The sequence below is a fragment of the Chiloscyllium punctatum genome, chromosome 9 (genome assembly GCF_047496795.1).
Source record: "Chiloscyllium punctatum isolate Juve2018m chromosome 9, sChiPun1.3, whole genome shotgun sequence".
NCBI classification, from domain to species: domain Eukaryota; kingdom Metazoa; phylum Chordata; class Chondrichthyes; order Orectolobiformes; family Hemiscylliidae; genus Chiloscyllium; species Chiloscyllium punctatum.
The window spans coordinates 52,948,964-52,964,723 of NC_092747.1; the positions used below are offsets into that span (position 1 = coordinate 52,948,964).

The window sequence follows — 15,760 nt, forward strand, 5'->3', positions numbered from 1 at the left end:
ATCAGTAACTTTGCAGATGACATAAAAATTGGCGCTGTTGTAGATGGTGAGGAAGGTTGTCAAAGGATATAGCAGAATATAGATCATTGGAAAGCTTGGCAAAAAAATGCAGTGCAGTTTTGTAAGACTTTGGTTAGGCCACACTAAATATTGCATTCAGTCTGGTCACCATATTACAGGAAGGATGTGGAGACTTTGGAGAGATTCAAAAGAGGTTTACCAGGATGCTGCCCAGATTTCGGGGAATAAGCTAAAAGGAGTGGCTAGAAAAACTCAGATTGTTTTCTCTGGAGCAACAGAGGCTAAGGGAAGACTTGATAGAAGTCTATCAAATTATGAGATGCATAGATAGGGTTGATGGTCAAAATCTTTTTCCCAGAGTTGAAATGTCTAAATCTAGGAGGCATGCATTTAATGTAAGAGGGGGAAACTTCAAAGGAGATATGAGGGGCAAGTTTATTTTACACTAAGAGTGGTAGGAGTCTGGAATGAGCTGACAAGAATGATGGTGAAGGTAGATACAAATAAGGGCATTTAAGAGACTTTTAGATAAGCACAAGAATATGCAAAGACTGCAGTGATAGGGACCAAGGGCAGGTAGAATGTTCTACGGAATTTAATCCAGACAAGTATGAGATAATGTATTTTGGCAGGTCAAATGCAAGCAAAGAGTATACAGTAAATGGCAGGGTACTTAGAAGCACTGATATACAGAAGGATCTTGGGATGCAACTCCATAGTTCCCTGAAAGTGGCAGCACAAGTGAATAAAGCAGTAAAGAATGCACGCAGCATGCTTGCCTTCATTGGTCAGGGCATGGAGTATTGTAGTTGGTAAGTCATGTTGCAGCTGCATAAAACTTGAGTATTGTGTGCAATTCTGGTTACCATACTGTAAGAACAATGTGGAGGCTTTGGAGAGAGTGCAAACAATGTTTACCAGGATGTTGCCTGGATTGGAGTGAATTAGCCATAAGGAGAGGTTGGATAAACTTGGATTGTTTCACTAAAGTGAGGGAGGCTGAAGTGTATAATATTATGAAGCATGGACAGGGTGGATAGTCGGGAGTTTTTTTTTCCCCCCAGAGTGGAAATGTCAAATATTAGGGAGCACAGATTTAATGTGAGAGGGGGAAAGTTTAAAGAAGATGTGCAAGGCAAGTTTTATTTTTACAGAGAGGGTGGTAGGTGCCTGGAATGCACTGCTGGGGAAGTGGTAGAAACAGATTCAATAGCAATGTTAAAAAAGCATTGAGACAGATATTTGAACAGATAATGAATAGAGGGATACGGACAAAGTGCAGGCAGATGGGATTAATTTACAATGGCAACAATGGTCGGCACAGACATGAAGGGCCAAAGGGCCTGTTCCTGTGCTGCACTGTTCTCTGTTGCTTTGCATTCTTTTTCACACTGGCATTAAATCTTACATAAAAAAGATATAAAGCATGCTAAGTTTGTTTTAACTGACAATTTCGTCTGCAAAGGCTTTTGGTATAAAACAAACCTGTGAAATTGTTTGAAATAATTCTTCAAAATGCTGGGCTCTCTCTTTTCTGTCTGGTTTATCATCACTTGCAGCAACTTCTGCCCAGAACTGAAATTCATCACTGGGTTCCAAAATTCCTTTCAAATAGACATAAAAGGTTTATGTAACATAATGACCGATATGCAACACTTGTAGCAGATTTCTTACTGATTACCTGTTTTACATACAGCATGGCTTGCCTATAATATTTACGGTTCTCCAGTAAAGCTCCAACTCTTCATATATCAGGATTAATACATCATCCAATTTGAGAATAAATGCTAACAAAATGTTCTTGCAAGAATTTTGTTCATTGTGTCCTTAAGTCAGCAAGCACCAAAATGCTCCCTCTCCATCAATCCTGCATTGTAAAACAGCCACAAACCCTCACTAATGCTCAATTTCTTTCAATTTGGAGAGGCAATACAAGAATAGCAAAGGGAAATCCTCAATTCAAGCAATAAAAATCAAATAAAGATAATGGGATAAGAGGACAGAAACTCGAATGTGAAAACCAACTCACCAACTATTCCTGAGTAGTTGGCACATACATCTTTTTCTTTGTTTGGTTAAGCATGTTTTCTAAACCCTGACCCTAACCCTAACCCTAACCCTTCCCACAATTTCTCAGAGTCCTGAAAACCTATGTCTTCATTTTCTACAATATTTGGATTAATATAACCCAGATACAAAGATAGGTGGAGTTGTGGACAGTGAGGAGGGCTGAGGGCTGTTGCAGAGGGACTTAGATATGATGCAGGGCTGGGCTGAGGAGTGGCAGATGGAGTTCAACCCTGCCAAGTGTGAGGTTGTCCATTTTGGAAGAACAAATAAGAATGCGGAATACAGGGTTAATGGTAGGGTTCTTGGTCAGGTGGAGGAACAGAGGGATCTTGGGGTCTATGTACATAGATCTTTGAAGGTTGCCACTCAGGTGGATAGAGTTTGTAAGAAGGCCTATGGAGTATTATCGTTCATTAGCAGAGGGATTGAATTCAAGAGTCGTGAGGTGATGTTGCAGCTGTACAGGATTTTGGTTAGGCCACATTTGGAGTACTGTGTGCAGTTCTGGTCGCCTCACTTTAGGAAAGATGTGGAAGCTTTGGAGAGGGTGCAGAGAAGATTTACCAGGATGTTGCCTGGAATGGAGAGTAGGTCGTACGAGGATAGGTTGAGAGTTCTCGGCCTTTTCTCGTTGGAACGGCGAAGGATGAGGGGTGACTTGATAGAGGTTTATAAGATGATCAGAGGAATAGATAGAGTAGACAGTCAGAAACTTTTTCCCCGGGTACAACAGAGTGTTACAAGGGGACATAAATTTAAGGTGAAGGGTGGAAGGTATAGGGGAGATGTCAGGGGTGGGTTCTTTACCCAGAGAGTGGTGGGGGCATGGAATGCGCTGCCCGAGGGAGTGGTAGAGTCAGATTCATTGGCGACCTTTAAGCGGCATTTGGATAGGTACATGGATGGGTGCTTAATCTAGGATAGAAGTTTGGCACAACATCGTGGGCCGAAGGGCCTGTTCTGTGCTGTATTGTTCTATGTTCTATGTTCTAGATCTAAGCATTCTTTTCAATTAAAGTAAATTGCTTCACTACCAACATGTAGAAAGCTTTCTGTTAATTTATGCCATTCTAGACATAGGTGAAATACTGGATGAACAGGAGAGGTCAAAATGAACTAGACAGATGCACAATGGTTTAATATGCAACACCCTTCAAGAACTTTCAGCTCTTTTGCCTTATGATGGTTTCTTACGACAAAATGGCCAGATGCTTACTTCCCTTGTCTGTTGTTTTTAGGAATGAGATAAAAGTTTTAATGGAGCTCTTCACAAAGCCTAAATATGATGGAAAAAGGCCCCATACAGTTTAAGCACTTTGAAGTCTGTGCAATAAAACACTCAAAGACATAATAACTAATAAAAATGCTTATGGCATGTAAATGAGAAACCTAAGTACCTCAGACTAAGCCTAATGGTCTGCATAAGAATATTTTAAAAAAGGAACATAGTATCCTCTGGTGTATAAACAACGCAGGGAAGTAAGAGGTGAAATCTAATACTTGCCCAACATTCTGCCTTAAATATATAATTTGTTCACATCAATAACTGATACTGAAAACAGACCTTACAGCCTTCAAGCATTATGTGACCTCGTAAAAAAGTGCACAAAACTAACATTCTTGACTTCAGACAACACAACATTGACATTCCTGCTTTCAGACTGTCCACACTGCTGACACTTCAACCTTTAGATAACACCCAGCAATAATACTCCAGTCTTCAGACAACAAATATTAATAATACTCCTGAGCTTAGGCAACACTGTGTCAATAGTCACTAACTGCTAATATTGAAGGTGGTAGGATGTGGGCTCAGTTGATAGCTAAGGAATCAATGATTCAGGAAGCTTTTTTGAAGATGGAGGAGATCACTTCTTCTCTATGGTACTGACAATAGAATAATTGGGGTTGCAAACATCAGATGCAGTAAGGAAAGTCATGGTGTGAATCTGCAACATAGCTTTGATGAGGATTCACATGCATATTTATGAAACTGAAGTTACTGAGTTGCGATGGTTGCTTTGAAAGATTTAAATGAATGGAACAGTAACTATTGCCACTGCAGAAGTGTCAGAGCTCTTATAACTTCCTCCAGCTGTCTGGAAGTTGTATTAATTGCAATAGTCATGGGTATCTTACGAACAGGGACTCTTCATCAACACAGAAAATTACGAGCATCTGTGGATTGTGCTCCAAAGATACGGATAACAAAGAACATGTTATTACAATCTTAGAAATTCATGATGATAAGACTACAATTGGCTTGAGTGGGAGATTGAAACAGAAGCCTTCAAAATCCAGACTGAGGACGGACAAGGCTGTGTGATAGCTCCATATCATTTTAAAATCTACTGGCAATCTCTATTCACCTCATCAAAGGTCAACTGCACTCCAGTGTCAGAAATGAATACTACCTAAATGGAAAGCTCTTTAACCTTATCCGGTCCAGTGCTAAAACTAAACTAGCCACCACAGATTTACACAAGCTATGTTTTATTGGTGACTGCTCACTCTATACCAAATATGCAAGTCACTCGCAATGTCTTCAACTCTGCATCTCAGAAGCTCGGCCAGACTTTGAATTCTGCGTAAAAGAATAGCACATATCACAATTCTTTGAGGTTTGCATCACACAGACATGATGGTTAAAAAAGCTTTTAGCACGCTTGTCTTCATTGCTCAGTCCTTTGAGTATAAGAGTTGGGGAGTCAAGTTGAGGTTGTACAGGACATTGGTGAGGCCTCCTCTGGAGTACTGTGTCCAGTTTTGGTTGCTCAGTTATAAGAAGAATATTATTAAGATGCAGAGGGCTCAGAAGAGATTTACCAGTATGTCACCATAAATAGAAGGTTTGAGTTATAAAGAAAGGCTGGATAGGCTGGGACTGTTTCCACTGGAGCGCAGGAGGTTGAGAGGCAATGTTATAGAAGTTTATAAAATAATGACTGGCATAGATAGGGCTCATAGTAGGTTTGTTTTCCCTAAGGGATGGGGGATTTCAAGTGTAGAGGCATATTTTTGAGGCAAGAGGAAAGAGATTTAAAAAAAGACATGAGGGACAAATGTTTTCCACAGAGAGTGGTTCGAATGTGAAATGAATTTCCTGAGGAAGTAGTGGATGTGGTCACAATTACAACATTTAAAAAACATTTGGATAAGTACAGAGGAACCTCAACTATCCAAATACTAATTATCCGAAAATCAGATTATCCAAGGAGATCTCGAGGTCCCGATGGAAACATTACATCAAATACGTGTTTCCAGCAGTGATCGCATCTTTTGTTTACAGTGATTAAACAGGCACCGTCTCCAAATGACTGACTGCCCGCCCTTTCTCTCACCCTACACTTTCCGTGGAGTCCCACAGAGGGGTGTACCCTAAACCCCCGATCCCCACATAATCTCTCCAACATTGTCCTGTTCAGAGCAAACGTGGAACCTTTTGACAGTAAAAAGTTATGTGTGTGGCTGTGGCTGCGTATGTGTGCTACTTGGAGATTTACCCCAGAAAGGCAACTACAGCAGTCTTGTTGTTGGTGTTCAGTTTAGCTGCCCTGGAGAAGGGCGGGTATGCACGGGGATGGGGGATTGGGGCGGGGGGGTGCAATGTTGGGGGCAGGGTTGAGGGTGAGGGGGTGTTGCACAGGGTTGGGGGGAAACGAGGTTTGGGTGGGGGGAGGTGTTGCACAGGGTTGGGGCGGGGGGCGGTGTTGGAGTTAGGGGAGCTGTTGCACGGGTTTGGGGGCGGGATGGTGTTTTGGCAGAGGGGCGGTGTTGCATGGGTTTGGGGGTGGGGAGGAGAGAGGTGTCGGACAGGTTTGGGGGCGGGGGGCTGTGTTGGGGGCAGAGGGAGTTGTTGCACGGGATTGGGGGCAGGGAAGCAGGGTTGGGGGAAAAGGTGAGGTCTTGAATTGGTTTGGCGGCTGGGGCATGGTGTTGGGGGCGGGGGAGGTGTTGGACGGATTTGGGGGCGGGGGTGGTGTTGGCGGCGGGGCCTTGCACCGCAGTGTGCTGCTGCAATCTCCTGAACAAGGAGGAGGCTTTAAAAACTCCAAGCCCCAGAGGAAATGCATTTAACCGATTAACTGAATAATTGATTATCCAAATGAAATGCTGCCTACCCATCGCGTTCGGATAATCAAGGTTCCCTTGTACATGAATAGGAAAGGTTTGGAGGGATATGGGCCAAGAGCAGGCGGATGGGACCAGTTTAATTTGGGATTATGTTCAGTATGGACTGGTTGAACTGAAGGGTCTGTTTCCATGCTGTATGACTCTATGACCCTATGACCTCACTTGATCAGCTACTTCACTTCTCAAATGCAAAGGAAACTCTGGAACTGTTGAGCAATTCCCATACCTTGGCAACCATCTATCTCAAAAAGGCTACCACAGCCAAAGAGATGCAATATTGATCAGCAAACCAAGTCATCTTTTTACAAAGTTAAGACATCAAGTATTTGACTACTATGCTGATCCCAGGTAACATTATTAAAGAACAAGTCAGATCCCAGATAGATCTTAGCTTGATTTGTTTTGGTTTCAACCAAGTGGTTTCTCACTGAAACATAAGTCCGCAATGATCAGATTTTGCTTTACATCAAAACAATATTTTTTAATGAAAGAAAAGGAGTTAAAATAGAATAAATAATCTACTTATTACACAATTCAAAGTTTTTGTTTAAACACAAAGTAATACATCAGCACATAATCCAATTAAACACTCCTTTCTAAACCGAAAAGAAAATGCATTCCTGGTACAGTATGCAAAAAAACACTTGTATAGTGCTCAGAGCAAAACCCTTGCCTCTGAAATCTCAATAGGTTGAAGTCATGCGTGACTTGACCTGTTGATAGCATTTTCCTGGAACTATTCATGCATTTGTGCTTAAACAAACTCAGGTTCAAGTAACTGTCAAGGTTTTATCCCAACATTTCTAGTCTGGGACTAACACTAACTCTTTACTCTAAGGTAATCTAGTTTTGTTATATCCTTCCCCTCTTGAAACCATTTGTCTATACAGCCATTTTCATTCAAGGACTTCAAAGGACTGCTCAAAACTCAGTTTAAAACTAATAAAAGCCTCCACCTCCAAGAAAAAGCTCCCTCTAAACTGGCGCTTGTTTATCTTGTTCAATCATAAAACCTTAACAATATATGAAAAAAAGCTATTAATTCTAAACTTAGACTGCAAAAACTGTTTTAAAAGAAATCACTATGGCAAGAGAAATACTTGCAAATTAATTATAAACTTCAGACACACAGAAAATCCACATTACTAACTCAAAAATAAAAAATCCAAAGTTACAACTTATATAACCACATTCTTTACATCACACCATAAAGATATCCAAAGTCAACAAAAGTCCTACTATACAGTTAGTGTCACCACACTCCTGCACAGCAGTGAAATCTGTACTGTGTACGAGCAACACACAATTCGAGAGAAATTCCAACTATGTCTTTGCCATATATTCTGCATTCAGTGGAAGGACCGCCAGCTCCACAAGTATTGGGAGAAACTCTTACAAAATCAATTCTAAAGGACAGAACACCTGTTCAGATAGTCAGAATGGTGGGCCCCCACAAGATCTTGCTTTCTAAACTGTTAAATGATCCAACATTTTGGGTAGATAAAGCAAAGGCTTCAAAGACATTCTGTAGTTCTATTTGAAGCACAGTAACATTGATTTTAATTACTGGGTGGAGTTTGCTACTAATTGCTCAGAATGGCAAAAATATGTCCATTAGGCTGCATCCTGCTTTTGAGGCCCAACGCCTTAACAATGAAACCCGCATACTGGATATGAAGCAAACACTGTTCGCTAGATCCCACTACCTCAATGATAATCCTGCCCTATGTGCCCAAAGATCTGTGAGAATCAGCTTGTTCAATTATACGAAGACCTGCAGCAGAAACTGCAACCCTGAATTGACATCATTCATGAAATTAAAGACAGCCGAGTATGATGAGACGGTGTGAAGCTGAGTCATTTTCCCAGTAGATGTTGCATGGGTGTTTGTGTTCTCACTCAACTTAATTCAGCCTGCTGATGGCTTTAAGAAAATCGGCCTTACTATTATTATTTCCCTGTATCTCTCTATCCTATCACTCTCAGTTTGAAACAACTCGATTAGATTACCCTTTGTTAGTATTGCCTCCCTTCTACTTATTTCTGTGAAGTGGTCAGGGTTGATGAGCAGTAAAATAGCTAGGGTAGACATCCTATAAATGCATATGAAATATATTGGGGGCTATGCTAAAGGACTTCAGCAGGTACCTGTGATTCATTTGTCCAAGATTCCAAATTAAATTACGTTTTGTCTGAAGTAGAACTGTGCAAACCCTTTTCAAAACTGGTCACCACAGATATCTATGAAATGACTTTATAGCTTATGATGATGCCTCATTCAAGATCTTCAACTTCTCCTCAGCCAACTGCACTGCCAAAACTATCTAATGTATGCACTCTGACAGCTTTTCCCATTTGACTACTGACATGCATATCCCTGAGTAATGTAACTTTCCATTTCCATAAAAATTGCGCAGCTCTTAAATTTTTCACTCAACACTGGGTCATGGCCTGGCCTTGCAACAGACTTCTCTACTTTCAGGTTGATCATTTTCACCCACTGCAAGGACTGCACAATAAATCTCATTTGTAGCATATAGGATTATTTCCCATCCTTATAATCACATAAAATGCTTTCCACAGATAAAAATCTGCAAGAAAAATAAAATGAGCACTACATTTCTCCAATAAAGAAGATGATTTAATTTGAAACCCCAAACTGAGAAAACCAGAAAATTTTGAATGAAGGACACAATGGAGACTGGAGAAGGGGAATGAAAGGACACATACCGGAGGACAATCATTACACAATTAATTAAAGTTGTTTTTAGTCTATTGTACTAAGCTAGGATGGAAGTTATAGAGAAAGGAAGGAGACAGAGGGACATAAAATGTCTAAATCTAATCTTGAATTAGTTAATATTTCCAGCAATCATGGATAAATCTATTACGGAGTTCACAACATTTGCAAAGAGAAAGCTTGAAAACCTGAAAGAGACAAGTAAATTCTAAAGTCTTTAAATGTGATTTTAAATGTGACGTCAAGTTTCAAACCTGAAGTGTCCTGTTCACCGCCAAATTTGCTTCCACTGCAGCTATGATCTGAGTGCCTTACAACGGATCCCAGACCTGCTTCAAGTTGAGTAAGTAAATTCTGCAATTTGGGATCAAAGTTTTTACTCCATTTCTCATCCTAAAATTAAAATTAAGATAAATTTATCTTAAGTTTACAGTATCTCTTTGAAAGAGTATCCAAACAATCCCAATCTATAACTCTTCACCTATTAATCTATTTTAAGAATCTAAGCAATAAAAATTCATAAAGACTGAACAATTATGTATCTCTGACTATAATCAGTTAGTTATCAAAATGATTAACAAGATTAACTAAAATTGTAGATTTTAATGATCCATTTAAATTTTGAAACAAAAGGCAAAAAGGCAAGAGTCCAGAAAATATTCTCATGTCTACATTATTTTATGATGTCTTACATCATAAGGGGATTAAACAATTACAGACTCCATTTACACTATTGCTTTGTCCAGGCAGTTTCTTCAGGCTATTTGCTGACAGGCTACCATCAGATCGGTACAAAAGCATAATTCACTTGGCAATAGGCTGCTGATTGGTGCGTGGAGCTGTGACCAGTTGTGGATGACAATGCCCATCTGACTGACAACAACTATGATTGGCTTCTGAGTAGCTAAAATGCTTGTGGAAATGCTCAAAACTGGCAGTCACCCTTTGACTGCTGCAAGGGAGAAGGTTATGCCTTTCTCTCTAGTAAAATACTCTAAAGCCGAAGAAAGCCAATTTATGTTCTCTCGCCAGTTACAAGAAGCTGGAGCCTTTAACCAGTAAATAAGAGACTTTCCAGTTAGTATAATAATTGTCTGTGCCTTCTCTTAAGAAATGAAAAGCACCTGAAGAGAGATTGAAGAACTGAAAACCCTAGCAAGCAAAAAAAGATCACTTCAGCAAACCCTGTGGACTGGAGTCAATGAACTGCTTCCCCAGTTATCTTTCTCCCTCCACCCCAAAACTATCTTTTTTTGTCTATCTATATGCATGTAGGGGAAGTTGCTAGAGTCTTAATTTGTAAAATTTATGTCATCAGTTCACAGCTATTTACCCGTGGTTAGAATCTATTTAGTTACAATAAATAGTAGTTTTTCTTAAGCACAGAAACCTGGTCCACATTTTCTGTTAATCTAGATCTATCTGACAGGTAAATTAGGCAATTTGTAAGCATATTGATAAAATCTTTAACTTCTGCGACAACTCTAAAAATTACAGAATTGCTATCCCAATGAGGCATCACAATAAATGAAACAAAACATCACAACTTATTCCATTATTTATTTTAGTTTTTGAAATAAGTATGAAATCAAAAGAAGTTTCTGTTCAAAAGACACTTGCATACTCGCCTTCAGAAGTACTGGTGCAAATATTTGACGAATCGCTTGATAAAGAGCGATTATAGGTGAATCCAGCATAGATGATACAAGTATATTGGTGTGTAAGTTATCCTCAGTAATGACATCTGGGCGCATCTTAAAGAACACCAGTATTTTGTCTTTCTTATCACCTGGTACAACCTACAATTGAAAGAAGTTACATTTTAGAATTAACAAAAGCCAGATGCAAGAATATTAAGTTTCTAAACAGGTATCAGAGCTACATTGTCCTTAGAATTACAATGTGGTTGCTGTCCATGAAGCATGCCCAGAGATGTTGGTGAGATTGCCAAAAAGGAACATAATGAGCTAAAGATGCCAGGTTATTGCTCTGACTTTATGTTGGTAATTGTCACTGTCTAGATTCCATAAAATGTGCAGAAGAATAGGAAACTACATATCAATGAAGTGAAATGACACATCATGAGGATGCTCATACATTTGAATAGGGCTGTCACTGTCTGGTAGCAAGAATCTGTCTCATACGAAGGTTGACTCTTAAATCAACGACCAATCACCCATTGTACTCTATGCTACTTTCTCCCCACCCCCACCCTCCTCTAGCTTATCTCTCCACGCTTCAGGCTCACTGCCCTTATTCCTGATGAAGGGATTTTGCCCGAAACATCGATTTTGCTGTTCCTTTGATGCTGCCTGAACTGCTGTGCTCTTCCAGCACCACTAATCCAGAATCTTAAGTCAGCGAGCCTGACATCAGTGGTGGATAAGTTGTTGGAGGGGATCCTGAGATACTGAATTTATATGTATTTGGAAAGGCAAGGACTAATTAGGGATAGTCAATATGGCTTTGTGCAAGGGAAATAGTATCACACTAACTTGATTAAATTTTTTGAAGAAGTAACGAAGAGAATTGATGAAAGCAGAGCGGTGGACATGGTCTATATGGATTTCAGTAAGGCGTTTGACAATGTTCCGCATGGTAGACTGGTTAGCAAGGTTAGATCAAAAGGAATACAGGGAGAACCAGCCGTTTGGATACAGAACGATCTCAAAGATAGGAGACAGAGGGGGATAGTGGAAGGTTGCGTTTTAGACTACAGCCCTTGACCAGTGGTGTGCCACAAGGATCAGTGCTGAGTCCACTGCTTTTTGTCATCTATATAAATGATCTGGATGTAAATATAGAAAGTATGGTTATCAAGTTTGCAGATGACACCAAAATTGGTAGTATAGTGAACAGTGAAGAAGATTACCATGGGATCTTGATCAGATGTACCAATGAGTGGCAGATGAAATTTAATTTAGCTTAATGTGAGGTGCTGCATTTTGGAAAGGCAAATCAGGGTAAGACTTACACATTTAATGGTAAAGCCCTTGGAAGTGTTGCTGAACAAAGACACCTTTGAGTTTAGGTTCATAGTTCCTTGAAAGTGGAGTCACAGGGACACAGGATAGTAAAGAAGGCATTTGGTGTACATGCCTTTATTGATCAATGCATTGAGTATAGGAATTGACAGGTCATGTTGTGACTGTACTGGACATTCATTAAGCCACTTTTGGAATACTGCATTCAATTCTGGTCCCCCTGCTATAGGAAGTATGTTGTGAAACTCTGTTCAGTTCAAAAGATTTACAAGGATGTTTCCAGTTTTGGAGGGTTGAGCTATAGGGAGGGGCTATTTTCCCTGGAGTATCAGAAGCGGAGGGCTTATAGAAGTTTATAAAATTATGGTTGGGGTGAATAACCAAAGTTTTTTTCCCCCAGAGTAGAAGAATCCAAAACCAGAGAGCGTTAGTTTAAGGTGAGAGGGGACAGATTTAAAATGGACCTAAGGGCAGAGGGTGGTGTGTATGGAATGAGATACAAGGGTAAGTTGTGGACGCCGATACAATTACAATATTTAAAAGGTGTCTGGATGATATGTGAGTAGGAAGGATTTAAAAGGATATGGGCCAAATGCTGCCAAAAGGACTAGATTCATTAAGGATATCTGGTCGGCGCAGATGAGTTGGTCTGAAGGGTCTGTTTCCATGCTGTATAACTTGATGATTCTATGTTAGTATTCTCAGTAAGGAGTAAAGCTTGTACATTCACCATAATTCAAATAAATAGTGCTGTACAACTGATGTTGTCTCCAAGTATTTCTGATTATTGTCATTCACTTTATGCAGATAAATATTAGTAAAAAAACACAATCATAACTAGATAACAGAGCTTCCAGTTTGGCAGGTTCTGTTGAAGGAACATTGCTACAATACATATCTTAAATGCTACACACTGTTACCACTGAGTGCTGGTGATGGGTGGGAGGTTTAAGATGGTAAATAGGATGCCAATCAAGCAGGCTGTGTCGTCCTGAAAGGCATCAAGCTACTTGAATGCTGTTGGAGTTGCACTTGGCAAGTATGCAGTGCTTCACTACATTTCTCACATGTATATGTTAGTTGTGGACAGGCTCTGGGAGTCAGAAGGCAACATACTCACCACAAAACACCCAACCTTTGACACAGTATTTAATGAACTAGTTTTGATGAAAAAGTGAGGACTGCAGATCAGAGCTGAAAATGTGTTGCTGGAAAAGCACAGCAGGTCAGGCAGCATGAGAATCGACGTTTCGGGCATGAGCCCTTCTGCACTTGTCAAGATTTGATGTTTGGCAATTCAGCAACAGCAACAGCACAGAATGTTAAAGGAATATGTTTAGACTCTTGTTGATAATTGTCTGGTGCAAACTTCATTTGCAGCTTCTCAATTGAAGTATCAATAGTGTCCAAGTTTTGCTACATACCTCACAATCTGATAAGCTATGGCAGGACTGAGTACTATGCAATCATAAGCAAATATCCTTCTTTCTGATTAAAAAGTATAAAACTTGAGTGTAAAAAATTAACCAAAAAAGGATTAGGATTTTATAATAATTTTAATCGAACTTTACAGCATAAAGAAAATAACAACCAGGATATTTTTAAGCCGGTTTTCAAATTTAGCTGATTAACTGATTGTTAGTCTTGTCCAATGTTTGCATTTATAGAAGGCCTTTCATGACCTCAGATCCCAAAGCAGAACCAAATAAATATTTTTTGGACTAGTAAATATTGCAATGTTGAGAAACGCAGTAGTGAATTTTCCACAAACAGAAATGAATAGATAAGCTGTTTCGAGTGGTGTCGTATGAGAAATGAATAGTGGCCAGTCCGCTTTCTCATACTACATGGGCATGTGAAATTTGAAACAAACAGATCTGCCAACATTTTATTGAATGGCAGAGCATGCTCAAGAGGCCAACTACTCTATTTCTGCTCATTTCATACATTCACATATGATAACAGATAAAAAGATGATGATGAAAGTCCAAATGTTAAGAAAAATATTCAATTCAACAACCAGAAAAACATATTTTGATTCTCAAACTGGTTCCAATGTATTTATTTAATTACAATCCAAGCTAGCAATCAAAAGGACTAGCATAAAGGGAATACAGAACTAACATTTTCAGAATTACAACAAAAGAATATCGGTGGTGAAAAAACATTGGCTGCATCATTGATCGTCTACTAAAATCATTGGTCCATTATTTTGGAGCTTCCCAACATCCAACTGGAGGTTTTGCCTTCTGCTTTGAAGATGCAAGTTCTAGCTTTCCCTCTTTATCTCTTGTCACTTTTTCCCCTCACGTAATACAACAATGCACCACGCAATTGTTTTACATGTATTGTTTTTATATCAAAGATCATATCATGCTGTGGCAATGTACCTGTCAGAACCTGAAGCTTTGAGTTCAAATCCCACACCAGATCTAATTCCCAAGGAAGGTGCATTCAAAATACAGTTAATTCAGTTGAGAACAAACTTGTAAATCTTTCCAATACATAGCAACAGCAGCTATCAACAGAAGGAAACTGAAACTTCTACCATCAGCATCTGCACCTTCTGGCTACAAATTGCAAACAAAAATATACATTGCTACACCAATTCAAACTCATTGGGGTGTCAGTTCACTGGTCTCCTTTCAAAACCAACAATCAATACATTTTGCCAACCAACTAACTCTCTTTTTAGCTGCCTTTATTGTTAAAACTATCTAAATATTTAATAAAATTTGAAAATGTGATACTTAGGATGTCTGGCAGTATCTATGGAAAGAGAAACAGAGTTAAGACACTGTTCTGATAAAACTTCAAAAATCAACCTATGATCTGACAAGAGGTCGTTGATTCATAGTGTTAATGTTGTTTCTTTCTTCACAGATGCTGCCTGACCTAGATTTTTTCTAGTACTTATTTTTATTTCAGGTTGCCAGCATCTGCTTTATTTTATTTTAGTATCCAATACTTCAGTCTCACTTTCACCACTAAATTGGATATAATCTTCCAGCTTGGTCCTCATTTTCCAAAGTTTCCTGTTCAAACTTCTTTAGTTCAGTTTTCATCCTGCTCTGAAAACCAAAAGATGGATGCAATCATATTAACTAACGATATATTCAATAATGAGACCAGAATCACACAGAAATGTTCCTCATGGACCAGTTAATAATCACTATCCTTAAACAAATGCCTTTCAGATATCACCTTCAAAAGCCATTCTTCACTGGTTCTAACCTTAGAGTGTCTCCAAAAATCGCTTTGCTTTCCATATCGATCCAATCATTTCAAAGAATCCAAGGATCCCTTACTTTCTCACCTACATTGAAAATCCCCAATTCTTATAATAGGAATTGAATTCATGATAAAGAGGAATATCAAAAAGGTATAGGAAATACATACAAATGAGAGACCACAGCAGATGGTGAAACTTGAATTCATAAAAGTCTGGGATAAAAAAATCCAATGGAGACCAATGCCAATTGTTGTAAAAATCCATTTTTACTGAGAGTTCACTGATGTACTTTAGGTAAGGAAAATTGCCTTCTCTGCGTGACCTGGTCTACTTGAGATGCCATAGCAATGTGGTTGACTTTTAACTGCCTCACTAGGCAAAAAAACAAAAAATGTTGGCCCAGTGTGATTATTCCAATCCTGTACCCACTTTCTCCCCTTACACTTTTAACACATATGCCCCCAAGAAATATATCCAACTCCTCCTTGAAAACATTCAATGATTTGACCCCAACCACTTCTTGTAACATAGAATTCCACAAGCCCAGCACTTTTTGGGTGATGACTTTTTCCCCTCATT

The 15,760-nt window shown here is 39.3% G+C and overlaps 1 protein-coding gene across 2 annotated transcripts in view; it reads right to left on the reverse strand.

Annotated features, from left to right (window-relative positions):
* Window positions 1-15,760, reverse strand: part of dync2h1 (dynein cytoplasmic 2 heavy chain 1) — a 571,463-nt gene that overhangs the window by 544,863 nt on the left and 10,840 nt on the right. For both annotated transcript variants that reach the window (XM_072577509.1, XM_072577508.1), the window contains exons 3-5: window positions 10,594-10,764; window positions 9,220-9,358; window positions 1,507-1,625 (exon numbers count right to left, since the gene is read on the reverse strand). In XM_072577509.1, coding sequence (XP_072433610.1) covers window positions 1,507-1,625; window positions 9,220-9,358; window positions 10,594-10,764 — 429 coding nt within the window. The remainder of the gene's footprint in view (window positions 1-1,506; window positions 1,626-9,219; window positions 9,359-10,593; window positions 10,765-15,760) is intronic.